This window comes from Phoxinus phoxinus (assembly GCF_949152265.1).
Source record: "Phoxinus phoxinus genome assembly, chromosome: 17".
Taxonomy (NCBI): domain Eukaryota; kingdom Metazoa; phylum Chordata; class Actinopteri; order Cypriniformes; family Leuciscidae; genus Phoxinus; species Phoxinus phoxinus.
Window position 1 is genome coordinate 18,321,077 of NC_136892.1, and position 19,042 is coordinate 18,340,118.

The 19,042-nt window shown below is 36.7% G+C and overlaps 1 protein-coding gene across 6 annotated transcripts in view; it reads right to left on the bottom strand.

The window, feature by feature from the left end:
* Nucleotides 1–13,430, bottom strand: part of cadm1a (cell adhesion molecule 1a) — a 278,459-nt gene extending 265,029 nt beyond the window's left edge. For 3 of the 6 annotated variants that reach the window (XM_079586655.1, XM_079586653.1, XM_079586651.1), the window contains exon 1: nucleotides 13,284–13,417. In XM_079586655.1, coding sequence (XP_079442781.1) covers nucleotides 13,284–13,374 — 91 coding nt within the window. In that variant the 5' untranslated portion in view covers nucleotides 13,375–13,417. Of the gene's footprint in view, nucleotides 1–13,283 lie in introns of all 6 variants that reach the window. The other 3 variants (XM_079586650.1, XM_079586654.1, XM_079586652.1) reach the window with 3 other exon arrangements.
* Between the last annotated feature and the right edge of the window lie 5,612 nt (nucleotides 13,431–19,042).

The following is a 19,042-nucleotide window of genomic DNA, read 5'->3' on the forward strand; positions in this document are numbered from 1 at the left end:
TTCAAAATGTCTTCTATCATTCTTTTCTCTGATTGCGAGCGGGAAGGTAATTATTTATATGAAAGAACAGGATGAAGATGATTTTTGGTAATAGGTTCTTCATGAGGGTTTTTGTGGCAGGCATTGTGAGATGCCAAGGCCATGTTAATGAATATGTACACTGTCCGCTGTTTGATAAAGTTTGAAATTAATTAGTGGCTGCTAAACAACTGAACTCATCAGGCCTGTATTTAGGAGACAATACCCCTGAGTGTTTGGAGAATAATCCAGAAGTTTGAGCTGCTATCCATTATTAATTAAACAAGGACAAGTTAGTTCTCATGTTCTATGCATACCACTGAATTTAACAGCACAATGAGTCACATTATACTCTGTTTTATACCAAACCCTGATCAGGCTTTTGTTTCAGATGAAAGCAACTAAAACAACTTTGAAGAAAATTAAGACTACATTGAAAAAAAATTAAGACAACAGCAAATCACAACAATTTTGCAGCATATGCCTTGAGAATAAGTAAACAAATAGGCTATGTCTATTAGGCAGATGTATCTGTTTTTCAGCCATTTAAATGATTCGTCATTTTCAGCATTATTTAACAGGCTTCAGTAATCCAAAGAGAAAGATCAGACAACTAATTTTGTCAGAGAACAAATGTAGTTAGTTTTGTAATATATTTCTAATTTGGTCTTGGTCTAACTTCATAATTTTAAGCATTATAGACAATGATTTATTTAATTATTAAATTAAATTATTTAAATTGTTATCTTGATTACAGAGCATTATTTTTTTGTAATGAGAAATGTTTTTTTAAATTTCATCAGATTGCACCTTCACCTATAAGCACAAATCAAGGGAATGTCAACTTGTTTGCATGGTTTATTTAGCGCATTTTTAACTTATCTAGTTTCCCCGATTCATAATATTAGAAGAAAGAAAAAAAAGATTTCAATCCGCAATCAGTCACAAACAATATGGTCAAGAGCCATGTTTGGATTGATTACAGTTCATCACTCAGAGTGTTTGATTGCAGATTTAGTCGCAGCAAACAGCACAAGTGGCCTTGTGAAGAAACATAGACTGGCTGTATTACACACACATGGAATCACTAAACTCCAGCGTACATGTCGTACAAATCCTCTGCTCTTTTTCTACAGTGTAGGGAAAGTGCGCACATAGTTGCCCGGTTGCGAAGACTAAAACACTGGGCAGAATTTTTTAAAGCTCTGATTGCGGGATTTCAATCTGGCAACCCCAAGCATAAAAGCTTGTTAAGGCTTGTTAAAAAACAGTCAATAATATATTTTTTTATAAAAAAGAGATATTGGTTAAGTTTTTTTACAAAAAAATTTCATCAACATTTTTTTCAAAAGCTGAACTATTACTAATATGAGAACCCATATTTAAAAAACAAAAACAAGGACAAAAAACTTGATTAAACTCTAATATTAAACCTTAATGACGTTCCAAACCTGTTATTACAATTTAAAAACACAAAAGATGGTATTTTGAAGAACATCGCAACTGTCTCAGTTTGTTTGGACCCTGCTGACTTTCAAATTATGGACCAAAAAAAAGATTTTTGCATCTTTTTTTTGTGTTCTACAAGAAGAAAAAAGTAATACAGGTTTGGACAGATTTTTCATTTTTTAATGAATTACGTACACAAAATGCAGTGGTCTCGTAAATTTTCATTCAAATTGCAAGCTCAAAATGACTCTTGCACTTGGATTCAAAAGCTGTACAGAAGACACCACCAACATTATTTTAGTGTTTTCTTTCCGAATAATGCAGATGTTCAAGAACTGTTTACGAATATGAGTGCAATGAAAATTGTTTGCTTCCAGTAATTTTTGTTTAAAACATAAATTGAACTGGTTCTGAATCATTTCGATCCTACACTTAAATAATCAACTCATTACACAGAAACTCACAAATCTGTAATAAAACTTCAATGGATCTACAGGGTTCATTTCCAGCTTTCTAGACACTCGTTCTTCCCTCTTGCCATCTGCTAAGAAAACATGAATAAGTGGGTGCATTATTTAGCAATTAACGAAAAGTACACTAAGTGGGTGATTTTAATGATTCATAAACTTATTTTTGCTGGAAATGACATTGCAGGACCTAAATAGGCACTCTGAAAGGGTTTATTGGTTGGAACAAGACTGAAGCACATTTATTTGGACTGCCTAAACAAGTGATGACACCGAACATACATTATACTCCAAGAAAAACCGTGTAAGTGTAAAACAAAACTCAAACAGAATCAGGGTAGTACAAACTATCCACCTACACCACATTAGGGCTGTCACTTTTGAGAAAAATCAAATTCGAACGGATATCAAATACCAGCCTATGTATTCGAATATATTCGAATATCTATTCCCATCCCCCCCGCCCCCCCCCCCCCCCCCCCCCGCGCGCGTGCAAAAAAAACGTCAATCGAAACTTTACCAACAGTTTTACAGTCATAAACAGGACTCCCAAAATTACACTTATAGGACTCATATCTGCAAATAAACCTTGCCTTTACATGTGCATCTGCACGGTGCCGACCGGTTGTGCAGGAAAGTATGCAGTCATACGATGTTGGACGCCTGGCGATGCTCTGGCCGTCTGCTGCGTTTCTGGGGCTGTTTAAACCTGGCCACTTCATGCGTTTTCTCAGATCGGATAGCTATCAAAACGATTCCATTTACACCTGGTTACATAGGCCTAAATGTGGTTTAAACCGGATATAAATCCGATCTTCAATTCCCGCGCTATATGCAGATTTAATGTCACCGAAAGCAACATATGAGCTGCATTTTATTGATCATCAGCTAACATCAAAGACTGCAATAAGAGAGAGCGGCAGCCCTGGTAAGATCATTTCGTTTATTTACTTTTAATGAAGATTATTATTATTGTGTGTTAAAGCGTCTGCGACTTACTTTCACTTTGATTTGCGATAGTTTGCACATTGGCTTGGCGCTTGATGAATAGATCATCTGCGGTGATGCGTGTTGCAGCGCGCCGTCATATCTGACTATAACATAGCAGCCTGTAACACGCTTTCAAAATAACACCCTTTCAAAATAACACGCTTTTTTAAAATAAAAAGCAAACGGTCTTATCATAGACTGTAAAAAATGCGCTAGACATGGCACTTTAAAAACCGAATAGTTTATTTGAAGTTCGATTACGGTTATTTCACGTCATGTTCGAATGCATATTCGAATATCGAATAAAAAGTGACAGCCCTACACCACATCCAGTGCACTATCGCTCCCCATTAGAGACTACACGCACGCCCCACTCTTAGCACTTTATCATGGTCCTTAAATAGGGCTGTGGAATTATAAAGGAAGTCATTAGATTTAATTAGACCAATTAGATCCAAATTGGAACAGAATGATGCGGGTACATGCCACCAAACAACATCACACCGATACAGTGAATCCTAATTGAAGTGCAGACTAGACAGAGGAAGGGATAAAAGACAAACAGCAACAGGGACATTTACGAATAAAATTTAGCCTCAAAAGCAACAGAGACACCATTCCCGACCCATATCTGCATGCATCAATCTCACAGAGAACTGGGGACCACACTGCCTTTTTTGTGATTGGCAGTGTTTAGAAGAAAATTACAGGCCTCCCTCCCCACAGGTTCAGCTGATTATTCTCAAAAGACAAGCCGAGCTGCACCATAATCTCCGTGTTTCCATGGGGTCCTGATTGTAGCACAGCCCTGGAAGTTTGATAGAGCAAACTTCAAAGGAATGAGCGAGGTAAGGTGCCTGCTCTCTCGGGATTGCGGTTGTGCAGGCGAGGGTATCGAAGCATGAATTATCTATTAGTGTGACTGATATTACAGCAGGGGCCCTATTTTGAGACCGAAATAGACATATATATCATGAACTTGTGGCTGCGTGGCATTTTTTGTGCTGCCACTAAAGGCTGATAATCTAACGGAGTCATTAGACCACATTCGATGAGCCATGGATGCACATAAATGGTACACGTCAACACACACAGCACAATTGAAATTACATTTATATCCACAAAAAATACACATCTTAAAAAAAGAAAAATGAGTCTATTCATGCTGGAAAAGTACAAGTGAATCCATAGTAAAAAAAATAAATAATACGTTTAACTGCATACAAGACTTTAACCTTCCATGAAAATCAGCATAAAGACAAACCTGCCAACAGAGCAAGCTTTTTTTAGGCAAATTTCAAAGAAATGTGGGAGTAATCTCAAAGATCTGCAATAATATTCAGTGTGCACAGGCTCAGCATTTGGCAGACAGTTGCGCTTGAAGAGAAGGTACTAGATGATCCAAGAAAAACATTGTCAAGTCCCCCAACCAGCCCCTTTCACAACAATGTACACAAGGCCAAACACTTCACAGCCACAATTTGCAGAACACAATAATGAGCGCAGCACGTCACTTACGGATACTCCATAATTTTCAAGCTGTGAAACGAGACCCTGTGGAATTAAAATATGGCATTTGTATGGAGATCGTATTTTTGTCATCAACCACCACTTGCTTTGTGGACAACCATCCCAACTGCTTCAGAATACCACTGGGAAGGGAAGCCAAACGTTCCAATACCTCTTCAAACTTTCATTTCATCGTTATCTCCTCTGTCTCTATCTGATTTATGTTCATCTGACTCAAATTTCACATGCTAATGTATGCCCTGAACCATAATCTTCCAATGCTACAACAATTTCCTCTTTTCTCAACCCAGAAAGAGTAGCTTGCCATCCTATCTGTGCCTTCTGTCTTGTTACTGTTCAGAGGTGACTGTCTGACCTGAAGGGAAAAAAAGCCAGATGGCTTCTTTAACTAAGCTCTTGTCTGAAGCCCAAATATGTCTGTTGTCAGCACAGTAGGGGAACAAAAGAAGAACCCCTAAAATAACAGGATTAAAAAATCCAGATTGGGAAGATTTTGTCTACATGGCATAAGCACACATGAGGAGGGTTGCTAGTCCATTTCATGAGCCTTTAATACCCTAAGGCAAGCTAATATCCTTTATTTCATCACACTTATCACAAAATCGTATCGAGTATTTAAGAATTCACAAATTAGTGGATTAGACATCCTAGCAAAAAAGATGATTAAACAAATCTTCATGCGAGACAACATTGGTTACCGGATATTTGAAAGTCTAGTTAAACCGATGACACTCTCAAAAACAGATATTTTAAGCTGTAAATATACCATTTAAAAGTTGGGGTCGGTAAATTATTATAATTTTTTTGCGGCCCAGACCACCTCCTGAAGTGGTTTGAGCGATCGAATTCAAATTTTCTCACAACTCTAAGTTCATTTTAGACTTCATTTAACTCATTTGAGACTGTGCATTCGAGGATACTAGACAAAACGGGAATTCTGGCATAATTGTTTGTTTTTTTCAGTTCAAGCGCTGTCTGAAGCTTAATTAACCCGTTAATGTTTTATGCATTCATTTGATTACCACCCTTTTGATCATTTTGTATTGAATCATAAATTCAAATAAGTTAAAACACAATTTCTGAAAACAACATTTCATATTATTGTAAAAGTAATAATAATAAATTAAAGTTGTTCAAGTTTTTCGAATTCAATTGATTAGAAATGCTTTTTGATTGTTGAAATGTAATTAAACTATTAAAATGAAATCCAGAAAAATAAAAACACAAAATGTTGGGGGGGAAATGTAACATTTTATCATAGGGCCCAAAAAAAAATTTTTGTTCAACTTTCAATAATTTTTTTGTTAAATTGTATAAGTTTCATGATTTCAATTAATTAGGCATGCTTTATGATTATTCAAATTACATTTTTATCATTAAAACAAAGTCCAGATGAACTGATTTCAACAGCTGTGCTGCTTAATACTTTTTTGGAAACCATGACTTGATTTTTTAAGATTAGTTGAAGAATAGAATGTTCAAAAGAACAACATTTGAAATAGTACATTAACAAAACAAATCTGTCACTTTTGATCAAATGCATCCTCGCTTATATACAAATATATACACAAAAGCCAGTTTCTCCAGCTTTGAAATGGTCCAAATGTTAAGAACCAAACCACTTTTATAACAAACTCAGTAGATAAACAACTGGTATTTGACAAAGTGCAAAATGATCAACCACGGCCTGAATATTTCAACATTCCAATTTGCAGATCTGACTTGTGCGCCGATTCAGTGCTCGAGCATCGCTGTGAAGTGAACATAACTACCCTCATAATAACCACACCACAAAAACGGAGCTGTAGCCAGAGTCGTTCACGCATTAAAGGTGACACTTGATTCTAAAGTGGTCACAGAGCACACATAAATAAACTTCATAAGAAGCTCAGCAATAACTTTAATGCAGCATAGGACAGTTCATTCCTGCTCTAAAGGACACCCTGGGAATGCTATGCTGAAATAAACTAAATATCCCTAGACCTGGAGTCTCTTCTTTATGTAAAAAGCACAATAACATGTCTTTGCTGATGGACAAATCTGACGGAGACATCAGTGGATGACAAAAATGACTGAAAGCAGCTTATTCCCAAACACTATTGCGAGTCTATCAATGTGCTCTGAGTGACCGGATTACTGAATATCTGTTCAGGGAGTGCATTAAAACACATGATTACAGGCATTTGGGGCTCGGAGTCTGCTATTCTATATTAAAGACGAATAGAGTATTTTACAACACTGTTTTAATGCGTAAGAGTAACCATGTATTTTATTTTTCAATAATATCCATGTTTTGTAGTTTTTGCTTCAATTGGTTTGTATTTGCTTCAGTGTAAAACTTCACTGTAATCAATGGCATAGCGTCTGGGCATGCAGGGTATGCACGTGCAAATGGGCCTGGGCGGATTGGGGGCCCGCCCATGGGAACCTTTTCATTAAAACGAGAGAATTCATTTTTAATTCATGGCCACGATAAATATATTTTTTGTATGCATGTCATGTGCAGAAATGTCCTGTTCCTCCGTAATTTCTTGTGTGCATTTGTTATCTTTTGCACCCCGCGGTTGCCGTAGAACTACACCATAATTTTTTAATGACGCTACATGACCGCGCCAAATTAAAAAGAAAACACTATGAGAGGTTAGTGGAGAGATACAACAAAGACTTGTCTCCAGCCCTTCCACAACAGTTGATCGCATTCCATGCCTTTAAAAAACAAATCTCTACGATGACAACAGTTTAAAATTTGGCCAGTTTTTTTTTTTCTTTTTTTTTTTTAAACCATCACATCTAGCTTCAGCGTTATGTCCGTTTTAGTTCCCTTTCTTACCATTCCTGTTACTTCAGCGAAACGCTCATTTTCAAAGCTGAAGCTAAAAAAAAAAATTGTGTTTGCATGCAGTAGTTTAGTATTAACATTGGCTGAGTCATTTTAGACTTTTTTTAGTTCCATTCTGGGGTGCGTCTCCCAAAAGCATCATTGACCAACTATGATAGCAATTTTCATTGAACTCTATTGGTAACGACGGAACTTGCAACCATAGTTGGCTTTGGGAAACGCACCCCAGGTTGTGAAAAGTTGTTGGGTAGAGTGAGTTTTATTTATGGTATTTTCTTGATGGCTACAGTGAACATAAATGTCTCTTCGATGTAGGCCTACTTAGGGGGCGGTGTCTAGGGAAGCCCATACAAATATTTTTGGTATATGGGCCCGGGCCCCGAGACTGACTTGCTACGCCACTGACTGCAATACTATGTAGATATGCAATACTGCTTCTCTGCACATGCAAAGTATCTACTTAACTAATGCGGCATTCTACACCCATCTGTCTAGCTCATTTGTACAAAGCCCCTAACTGTAAACAGTCTGTGATTACTGACTATATTTTAGGGATGAGTCACAATAGTCCAACAACCACCTATTTAACACTAATTTGTTTCTTTCCCTGCCATTGACCTAAGCAATAAACCACTTGACTTATAAGGTAAGTCTACTCTGTTTTTTGGCACATATTGCACAAACAAATAATCAATTCTCCTAAATTGTTTCAAGGGAATCCAGATCATTAATAACAGCTAAATGCCTAACCTGCCTTTGATACTGACATACAAACTACAATCCCTGTGGCAAATTAGAAAATACAAACACTATTTTTAATCTGATGTTGACCCAAGACATGCCACTTCCAGAGTACTGAGGAATTCTTGCCGTGTGGTTAGATGAATCGCAGATCACCCCAGCGGGCCACCGTACAGCATTTTCACCAGACACAGAGATTACAGCCTGACCTATTTTGTTTTATTAGGAAAAACGAATCCTTTTGACATAGTAGGTCAGAGGAGCCAGTACAAATGGCTACATTTTTTCATTGTAAAACAAACATTGCCTGTATGCGCTGCCTTTCACATTTGCTCTTCAAGTGTGACCTGATAAAATAATATGAATAAACCCTAAGGTAGGGTTTATTCAAAGGGGATAGAATGATGAGTGTCAGCCGTGCTGATATAAAGCCCCGGCGATCTTAAATAAGTAGATGAAACAGGAGTGAGATACAAATTGTAATGTACCCAATGATTCAATGTCAGACCACAATAAAATGACAAGCGCAAAAATAGGCTAGCAAAGCGCTTGTGCATTGGCTGTAATGAATGGACTGAAACTCCAAAAGATTGCGTGCACATTTATCTTTTTGTCTGCATGCTGCGACTCGAAGCTACAAAAAGCTCTGAACAATACAAGCTGTGAACAAAGAACTATCAAAGAACAAATTGTTATCCAGAAAGAAGAGCCAACAACTTCCAAGCCATTTAACATCTTCAATGGATCCAACCAGTTCAATTCTTGCTGGATGGACTAAATGTAATCCAGCGTCTTGAGATTTCCGAACTATGAACAGACCAACCTCCAAGCATTTGACTGTGTAGTGATTTCTGAACCAAAGAGTCATCTTTTATCTTCATGTGCACTGCAAGAAGAAAAACTCATTGGTGCTTATCAGAGAGCACTAAATCCTTATTTGTAGCTAGAAAATAAATGGATGTTCTTCCCAAGAGACCTTACTTTATGATAACATATACAGTACATATCTCCTGTCTCCTGATGGGGAATAGATATATTTTGAGAAAAGAGCAGTGATTAACCTTATACACAAGACATCTGAGTGGCTGAATTGGTCTTAATGGTAATACTAATGGGTGCTAGTAATCTCTATTTAATGAGAACTTGCTCAGTGTGAGCTGCAATATAATGATGTGTTAAACTGCTCCATCATCAGCAGCTCTCCAACAAAGGATGTGATGTGGGAAGTTGCGGTGGTGTTTCACAATTTGACCCTTTGGTTCATCAGCTGTCTGCAAAACAATTTCACAGTCACACTGAGCGTTAAAAAACGGTCTGCATAATGACAGATTATAAATAATGTTTAATGAAACAACTCAATGATTGAAATAAATTGCCTTTTTCATCTGTCTCTAAAATTAAAGGAAACAAATATATAATACATTAATATGTAACATTAATATTTAATATAATCTATTTATCTGATAATGTAGATTAAGATATGAATGAATAAAAACTTTGTCTGATGTCTGAGAACTGTGAAATGAACTGTCTGAGAACTACTAAAATGCAATTCAGTGTCTAAAGCACTTTTTAAAGCCCGTTTCGTTTGATAGTCATCTTTTGGGTGATACATGGAGCGGCTGATTGCATGACAATGAATTCTTGGGGATTCTCTTACTCAGCAAAGAAGCATCCCAGTTTGGCTTCTGTACAATAAAGCATCCTTGTTGGATATTTCACCCAAACAAAGAGCAATTTAGAAGAAATTAGGATCAAACAACTCATATGCTGGTCAGCATGTATTTTGCCTTCGGGGCCTCCATTGTGCAGAAACAAGGGAATGTTATTACAGAATTGTAATCAAGACACAACTGCCTTTATTTACTGAAATACATAATTTAATCCATGAGCCATGTTCACAATGGGTTTGAATAGGGGCTTTTGTCTTTGTCAAAGTCAATGAGTTCATTGATCATCTAGTGGTTGAGTTTTGTATTGCTTTCAGCATCTTGACTCATCAATCATTATCATCACGTCTGTCAAAGTGGTGTTTAGGCTTAGGCACATAACCTTACCTTTGCTTAAAGTATATTTCTCCAATTCAAAAAACATCCAATTCAAACGTCAAGTTATCTCTCGCTGATTTTCTAATCATGACACGCACAGCATTTCATTTTTAGTCACCAAATAATTGAGCCATGCCATTAACTTAGCAACTGAGCGAAATGGTATAATAGAAATATACACCATATGACACCATAAGAATGTCTTTCATCCACTCACACACGTATAACAAAAACATTACCAATAACACCAGTAATCTCTCTAGATACAGCCCAAACTGAAAGAATTAAGAGAGCTCTAGTCTCTCCTTGCGCTGTCATTTTTACAGAGCAAAGCAACCAATCAATAGCGAGGCGGGCATGGCAGATTCCAGCCGTAATCCTCAAAATATTCTTATGTGGATTAGCTTCTCCCCCAGCTATTTTCATTTTCACTCTGTAAGGTATTAGTCTGACAGCCAAGTGGTGCAAAACAAATAATAGACACTTCAAATGGGAAGAAACGTCTAATAACAGCAACCTGGTTAAGCTGCTGCTTGCCTTTTCTCTATTTCCATATTGTTTGCTGCAGGCCTTAAACAAATTATATGTGCTATATGTTGTGTACTGAACGTTCATCTAATTTGAAAGCAGTATCACTGTCTAATGGAAAACTAAGGGATTCCTTGAAATTTGAGACTATTGTCAAAGCAGGGCTGTTAAGCATAAACCTATGTCCTTTACATTCAAAGACAGTGTGGAAACACAAAAGCACAATTAAACAATACTTAAAGCCTCCAAACAATGGGCACAGAAGAGACTAGGAGACTAGGGGTAGTGAGTAGTAAGAGTAAATTGACATAGATGTTGTACACGTTTGGAAGCAACAGTGATGGTTAGCTGGGATAAATGCTAGTTGTCACATTATAAAAGGCATTAAAGTAATTATAAGGGTTCAAGTCAAAAGTATAATTAGACAGGGTTTGTTTTCTCTAGCAGTGAGGCTGCTAATGCAAACATAGTTCAAACCCTTTATCATATCATAATATTTTGCTACAGTCATATAAACACAATAAAACCACACTGTTTTACATTCAGACAAGAGTCAACTGTTTAATGAGCATATATGCCCCCTATGTAATATGCCAGAGTTATTGTTAGAAATATTGACTGCCACCTACACACAGTTGTTCAAGTAATGGTAGACTAACCACAAAAGGTTTGCAGAAATAACTGTATTACTCATCATCACATTATACTGACTCCACACTAAAAGACAAGTGGTGACAGATCAAATAAAAGATGATAACATAACGATTTCAGAATGATTGCAAGATCGCTATAATAATGAGTCTATTGCGCAAAAATCATAGTATGAGGACATCAAGAAACTTGATAAGAAAACCGGTTTTTCATGCTGCCTATCTCTGTACACTATCGCTGGCACCAAGCACAGCAACGAAACGCATGAAGAAAGGTAAGGGTAAAGAAAGTCCCTTATTTTGACACGATGTGATTTTCCAATCATAGGCTATTTCTCCTACAAAAGTGAAAGCAGCTTTAAGATTGCACACGTTGTCCGAGCATCGCTATCCGGAGGGATCGAGTCATATAGGCTAGACACCATGCATCTACACTGAAGGGCATACGAGCGACTCCAAGTTACAATTGTGGCAAAGGGACAAAACTACGCTCCCGTAGCGATGCTTATTATTAGCCCATATGCAGCTTCTGAGCAGAAGCAGCACGAGCATCGACCAGGACGATATTTTACCAAGCGAAAAGACCTGCACTTGTTGACTACGTTTGAACACTACGACTTAGTGACAAGAATGAATATACTATCACACTCTTCTATAAAGAATAGTAGCCTATTCTATAAAGAAATCGGAGATAAAATAGAAGAGCGGGTAAATAAAAGGTCAGTCTGTTACTTAGAGACTGCGTTGAATGACGGAGGAAATCTTGGCAGTGCCACGAGCAACAAAACATCCCATGAGCAGCGAAGACCATGCGAATTGTTGTAATGTTTTCCAAAATGTGATGTGTTTGTTTTAACCACCACAGCCCCTTAAGTTGGGATATTCATTTATCGGAAATGAGAACAATACAGAGAAACAGCGCGCGGATGCTGCCAGTTTAGAGCGAGCGGTCACACTCATATGCGCTAGTCTGATTTAAAGGGACAGTTCACACAAAAATTACATTTCTGTCATTAATTCACCCTCATGTTGTTCCATGTGGAGTCCCAAAGCTGTATGACTATCTTTCTTCCGTGGGGTACAAAAAAAAGGACGCAAAAAATGTTAGACTGACAGGCTCAGTCACCATTCACTTATATTTTTCAATGGTGACTGAGGCTGTCATTCTGCCTAACATCTCCTTTTGTGTTCCACAGAAGACAGACGGATTTGAAAGAACATAAGGAACAGAAAATGACGACCATTTTAAATCTTAGGAGAACGGTCCCTTTAAAACAAAAACATGGTGATAAACAAACGACGTTCGTGCGTAGGCTATTCCTGAACTTATTCCTTAAACTTAAAGGAACTCATTCACATGCGAGCTGCATGAAGCCGATGCATCGCGGTCCGTGATGCAGATGCAACTGCATCTTTTCACAATCCTTTCCAACGATTTGCAAACTCGCAAGGACTCAAAAAGACTGCAATTAATCAAATGTGATTCGAGAACCACAAACCAGAACAATGTCACTTAAAGAAACATAAATTGATAAACAAATCCATTACACTAATACACTGGAGCAGAAGCTGTTAGCCTATTTCAGAACGCTGCTTTGCGTTCAATAAAGGTCAGTGTATGTTCCGCTCTTCAAAAGGCTGCTAATATAGTGATAGCATCTTTACAGTGTATCTGGTTCTATCTTTACCGCAACTATGTTGCTGGTGAAACAATTTCAGTTTATGTAAGGAAGAGAAACATCCCGCTTCCCCCGCACGAGAGACCCGCAGCAAAAGCAACTGCAGACTTTGTCGCGTCAAAGTTAACAGAAATGACCAGAAAACACACATTTCACACGACCGCTTCAGTTTCGACAACACATATGAAACTTTATAACCCGTCGGTACTTTGAACTATCACTTTCAATCAAGACGCCAGACTGTGGAGGCTACAAATCTCCGCAGGCGGCGAATGTCCGTCGAGCTGGCTCAACCATTTTTGTCTTAAAATACAAGCAGATTAAAGGAAACGCACAGTTCCTACCTTTATGGATAGCTGCCGAAATGGTGAATAAAATGAGGAGAGTAGCGAGAGATCCGTTGCTCGTGTTCGCCATGTTGGACACCTGCTTCATTCTGAAGCTCGTGAGTGAGTTGAGCTTCACCTAGAGCAACGGGAGCTGCGCGTTGTGAGAATGATGCTGGGAAAGGGCGGGAACAAACACCCATTCAAAAAGAACGTCAATGCATTTAATACATTCCTTATAGCCTGATGTTATTGAATAGATTTTTTTTTTTTTTACACAAATTTCTTAGTTTCTGTAAAAACACCCTGTTGATCAGAAGAAAGGTTTCCCATGCCCTTCCAAAAAAAGTGCAATGGTGGTAACCATTATCGTTTCCGGCAGAATACCATCAGTGTAGTTACAGTTAGCCTACTGTGTTTATTTTTAATAAAACCATAACTTAAACATATTTACCATTATATCAATATATATATATTTTGGATATCATTCAAACTATCATAATAAAAACATAATACATTTTTCAGTGGTAGCCTACTAATACACTGTAGCTGTAATAACTATAACAAAATATTTAAGTGGAACCATAGTTACCATGGGTGTTCACAATGTGCAACAGTATAAGGTCTTTGGAGAAAAATGGTGCCTCTAGTGGCGTTACCTCTGTCTCTTTCTCTAAACACATGCACAGACCAAAAAAAAATATTGAATGGAAGATTGGAATGGAATATGTATATTCCATTAAAAATATATTTATATGTAGGATTAAGGATTAAATGTTAACCGTGTTAATTTGAAAAAGATATACTGTAAATGCACTCAACCTTTTGAATGGCATTGTAATAAAACACACTGTAAAAAATTATATGATCAATAAGTTATGACAACATGTTATTACATTGCTTTAACTCATCAAAATAAGTTAAGCAATTTTCAACTTTACAAGATTCAACTATTTCAAGATTCAAGTCAGTTTAATGTAATTTAAGTTGAAATGAAGTTGAAAGTTAAATTAAACATCCAAGTTGATTGTACTTAAATTAAGGCAGCAACTTATTTTTCAATGCAAGTAGCCTAATGCAAGGACAAGAGTTAAAAAAATGAAAGAAAGGTAAAGAAATTGATAAAAAAAAAATAGAAATATAAAAGTGAAAGTCTTGAATATGACATAGCATATTACTGGAGGCACTGTTATTAGGTGTAATCAGTTCAAAAGTATTCAGAGAAAAAAAAAACTTCCTGTTAGATATCTCTTCCCTCAATATGAAAGAGACTTCTCATCAACATAATTATGTTGACTTTTTAATATAAGTTAATTGGGTGCTTTCTCAAATTGACTCGCAGTTGGAGCCAGGGTTGCAAATTGATAAGGTAATCCAGGTAGCTCTACCCTTGGTGGCTCATTATGCTAATTCACTTGGAAGGCTCACAGGGCAAGTGCTTTGATTTTCTGGAGATGAACAGGAATTAAAGAAATGTTTATACAAGACTCAAATTTTGATGATACAACCTACTACGTATGGCTGAACATGCTTTTCCGTGCCTTCTTGGCTCAAATTCTTAGGGCATATATGACTGATTGTTCCTGGGGGAAAAAAACAGATAAATTTAGAAACTATGAAAAAACAGAAAGTAGAAGAAGTGCTTCCTCTTGAAGATTTTCTCCCTTAATGATTATTTTATACGCATAAAGTTCACTCTTCTTTAGTTAGACAACGATCAGGGAAAATATAGTCAGGGAAAAGTTTCTAACATTAAGATTTCTAAAGTTTTGTTTTAATATGATTCAAGGTAGCAAATGATCAAAGCAACAACTTAAAATGTTATGCAGTCATGAGATACATAATCACTCTTTCATATAGCCATATGCTCTGTTGTCAGTGATGTAAAATACATTTTAGAGTACACCTTTCCTTTAAAGAATATCAAAGCCTGGGTTAGATGAAAGAAAACCCCAAGTATGGACAACAGACTTCACAATCTAATGTCAGAGCCAAACAGTCATGTTTTGACCTTGCTGTCCTAAAGGTTCTTTTTCTTTAGAAAAGAAGAGAGCTCTTTAGTTAATGAAATCTTCCTGTTATTTATTGATTTGCCTCAAGGGGTTTGTTCTTGCTTGCAAATAAGTGATATTCATTTGGTATCAACACTAGAGTGCACACATTGTCCCATGATACTGTCTCAGCAGGGCTCCTCTATAATTATTCATTTAACGACTTTCTCAAAGCACATGATTGTGACGGGAAAAAAAGGTATTAAGGATTTGTACAGTAGACACATTTGGCTTAGGGGTTGACTATATATATTAAAAGGGGTTGACACACTATATTAAAATATACTATATTACAAAGCATACTGGTCTAATAAATAGACCTATGTGCAAGATAAATTATATATTCTACGCTCATTAAAAAACGATAAAACAGTAGCCATATGGATAAATCCTAAGCTTCACATTGTAGTAGTATAACTTTAATATACTGAGTGAGAAACAGTAAAACAGTCATTTTAGGGGCTCATCTAAAACATTTATACTCCAAAAATGTTCTTTAAATGTTCTTCAGAAATAGGCTATGTGGCTATGCTTTTTTTAGACTGTTTCTGGCTCTGTTTTTGTTGTTGGACTCTTGACATAATATGGAGATGGGAAAGACCGATTGTTATTCTGATCATTTATTCTGCAAAATACTTGCTCAGCGAAATCAATATTGGTTATAACTTAACACATGGTATAAGCGATTATATAACACTAGTATCATGTCAATTTGGTTAACAGAAAAGATATTGTTATTTTCCCATTCTACATGTTCTTTGTCCTGCATTGATCTGTCCACCTAAAACACAATTTTGGTGATGAGGATGAAAGATGAAGGGAGGAGATGGCTGTATATATATATATATATATATATATATATATATATATATATATATATATATATATATATATATATATATATATATATATACATACCGGTACGTATATATTTTCTGGTTGCTTCTCTGGTAATCGACTTTATCTCACAAATGCTGTTGACTGAGTTTAACCTTTATAGACTAGCTCAATGTGTGTCTAGTGATCCTTTTATGCTGAAATGGTGCTTTGTTGGGGGTAAAGTATTTACTGCTGCACATTTTAATTCTAGAAGGGCATTGACTTGTTATAGTTTACAAGCCTAATCTGGTGTTTTTATGATAATTTCTCTTAACGGTAATAGTAAAGTTCTGCTGCTTTACTTATTGGATGTATGTATGCAGAAACAGAGTTTAAATTCGATACTATTTTAATGTTTATGATCACTTTAGTATAGTATAGACCAGTAAGCTTATTAGGCTGTAGTAGTTTAATTTCTGTATGTCTTCAATTGTGTGTTAATGTTAAACATTTAGTTTATACTTCATTCTAACATAATCAGAAAGATCTAGGTCTGGAATGTTTTTTGTAAATTAAATAATTTAGCTACTTCTTTCATTCGAGTATTTATGCACAAGTGATATTTTCAGTCTGAGGAGCAGACAGAAAATACCAAAGCTTGGCGAATCTGATCCGAACATGTCTGTCCTCATAAATCTTGTAGAAACCTAAAACTTGACTGAGATAGGAACAGGTTGGAAAGTAATGCCAGATTCCACTACGCACAATCTATTTCCTATACTGCTCTTGCTCTTAAAGTGCTTGGAGAAATGTGACATTGAGACATACAGGCCCTTAAACGACAGCCATCGTTTAACACATGACTCAACTTGAAACAAGTTGGTTTCAAAAAGCTTTTCTGTTCAGGACTTGTGTCCCCAAAGGAATCTGAAAGGGAAGGCTAAAGTAACTGAGGTAATATCGGGAAGGAGGGGGGATCATAGAGGGAGAAAATGACAGTTTCCTCCTGATATGTGCTGTCTCCAATATGAGGACATGATTTAGGAAAGAATTGTGTCATTCAGTGATTTCTGCTCCAGTCAAAGTGTGTGACAAATAGAACAAATTACCAAGATGTAACAGAGAGTGTCTGGACACCTGCACATGCCACAACATTCATCACTGTCAGAGAGAACCAGTTTATTATGAAATGCACAAATCATTAATCTGTGGTGGACACAACGGTTTTCTGTACTGAGATAATGAGGATGACAGTCGCTGCCATTGCGTAGTGTTTTATGGAAATCACGGCAGCCTGTTGTTCATTCATTGCAGAAGCTTGTGATCGCACATCCGCATGGATCATTCTTTCACAAGTTTGATAATGCGCTGGGTGGAGGTGCAGGTGCCTGTTGTTCACCACGTCCCCTGAGAAGTCTGACCAATGTCATTATTATATATTGTTTTTTGCTCACTTTCCTTCTGTGTCCTTTTCTCGTCTCAAAGGGTATACCCTATGTCGGAGTATGTGAATATGTGTCTTTATGGACCTTGTTAGGTTGCTATTTGTCTTTCCTGTATGGTACACAACCGCCCTCTCATAGGCATATAGTCTGTTGCTGCCTGTGTAACTAGGCTGAGGGCTCAGGCTCCCTGTGGCATATTCACAGTGTGTCTGGAGGCTAGTTATCTAGGCAGCTTGTGGCTTTCTCATGATTGGCCCTGGTAAGCCTGACACTACCGTAATTTCACATTCTTAGCCTTATTAGTGCGTGTAGAAGTTTTCTTGTTAGCTTGTTTTATTTGGATCATGTTAATTAACTTCATTCACGCGTGTTTGTGCATGCAATTTTCTAAGTGCCACTGTTTGGGACTTTGAAGAAACAGGCCTCATTAAATTAGTTGTTTGTCCAAGCTTAATTTCTGCTTTAAAAGTCTTTATGTTGAGATTTAGATCATTCTTGTTAGCATTTATAATGCCTTTCTACAAAAAAATCTGCTATTAATGCAACCTTGCAGAATCCTACAGTCTAACTTATTTTTTTATCTTTCTGGACTTTTTCCCTTTTATAGCATAGCAGGGTTGTGTGGTGTTCAGAATTTAATTGAGAATACATAAATGAAAGACTTTAATCAAACAACAAAAGACAAAGAGAAAATCCCTCACTGCTCTTGACTGAATAACTTTTGTAACTTTAATTGTAAGGATTAACCTGTATTTAAAACAGTAAAGACAGTAATACAGTTCTGTTTTACATTTGATTAATTTCTTCAATTCCTGTAGTATTTACTGTTAACTCTTTCTCCGACATTGGAAAGGTTTTTTGTCATTTATAACACAGCTCTTCTCCACCTAAGTTTTTCTGGCAATCCATGTTTCCACTGTTATATGGTTTGGAGTGTGATCATTCTGTGCTGAATGTGTTACTAAAATGTTCAGGTGTTTTGTTGCATAAAATAAATGTGGGTGGACTGTATAAAAAGGAAGAAAGTATAAAAAGGATTTAATGACCTAGCACGGCTTAAGTGTTTGCGTTGCTTTGGCAGAATGTGCCGTCCTTGGACATTGAGAAATAGTTTATACCATCGCCCCATGAGGAAAACTGCTAAGAGTACAGCTTGACAGCAAGAATTCAACAATCTTTTGAGCATACTTCAATTCTCAGAGCGTTGTAAACTTCAGATTCAATACAGGTTTGTTGGTCCTTGAGTCATATAATCTAGCAGTGTTGTGTCAGCGGTGTAAGAAAGTGAATACTTTTCCTCAGAGGTTTCACTGCAGAATTTAGATGACCTTTTTGTCCTTTCCCTCAACTAGGTTAATTATTTTATAATAGTGTTGCAAAATGTAGAGCCAATAGAAAAGTGAAATGTATTGATTCCTTGTCACTATATCAGTTTAGCCCTGAGTTAAATTCATGCCTTATC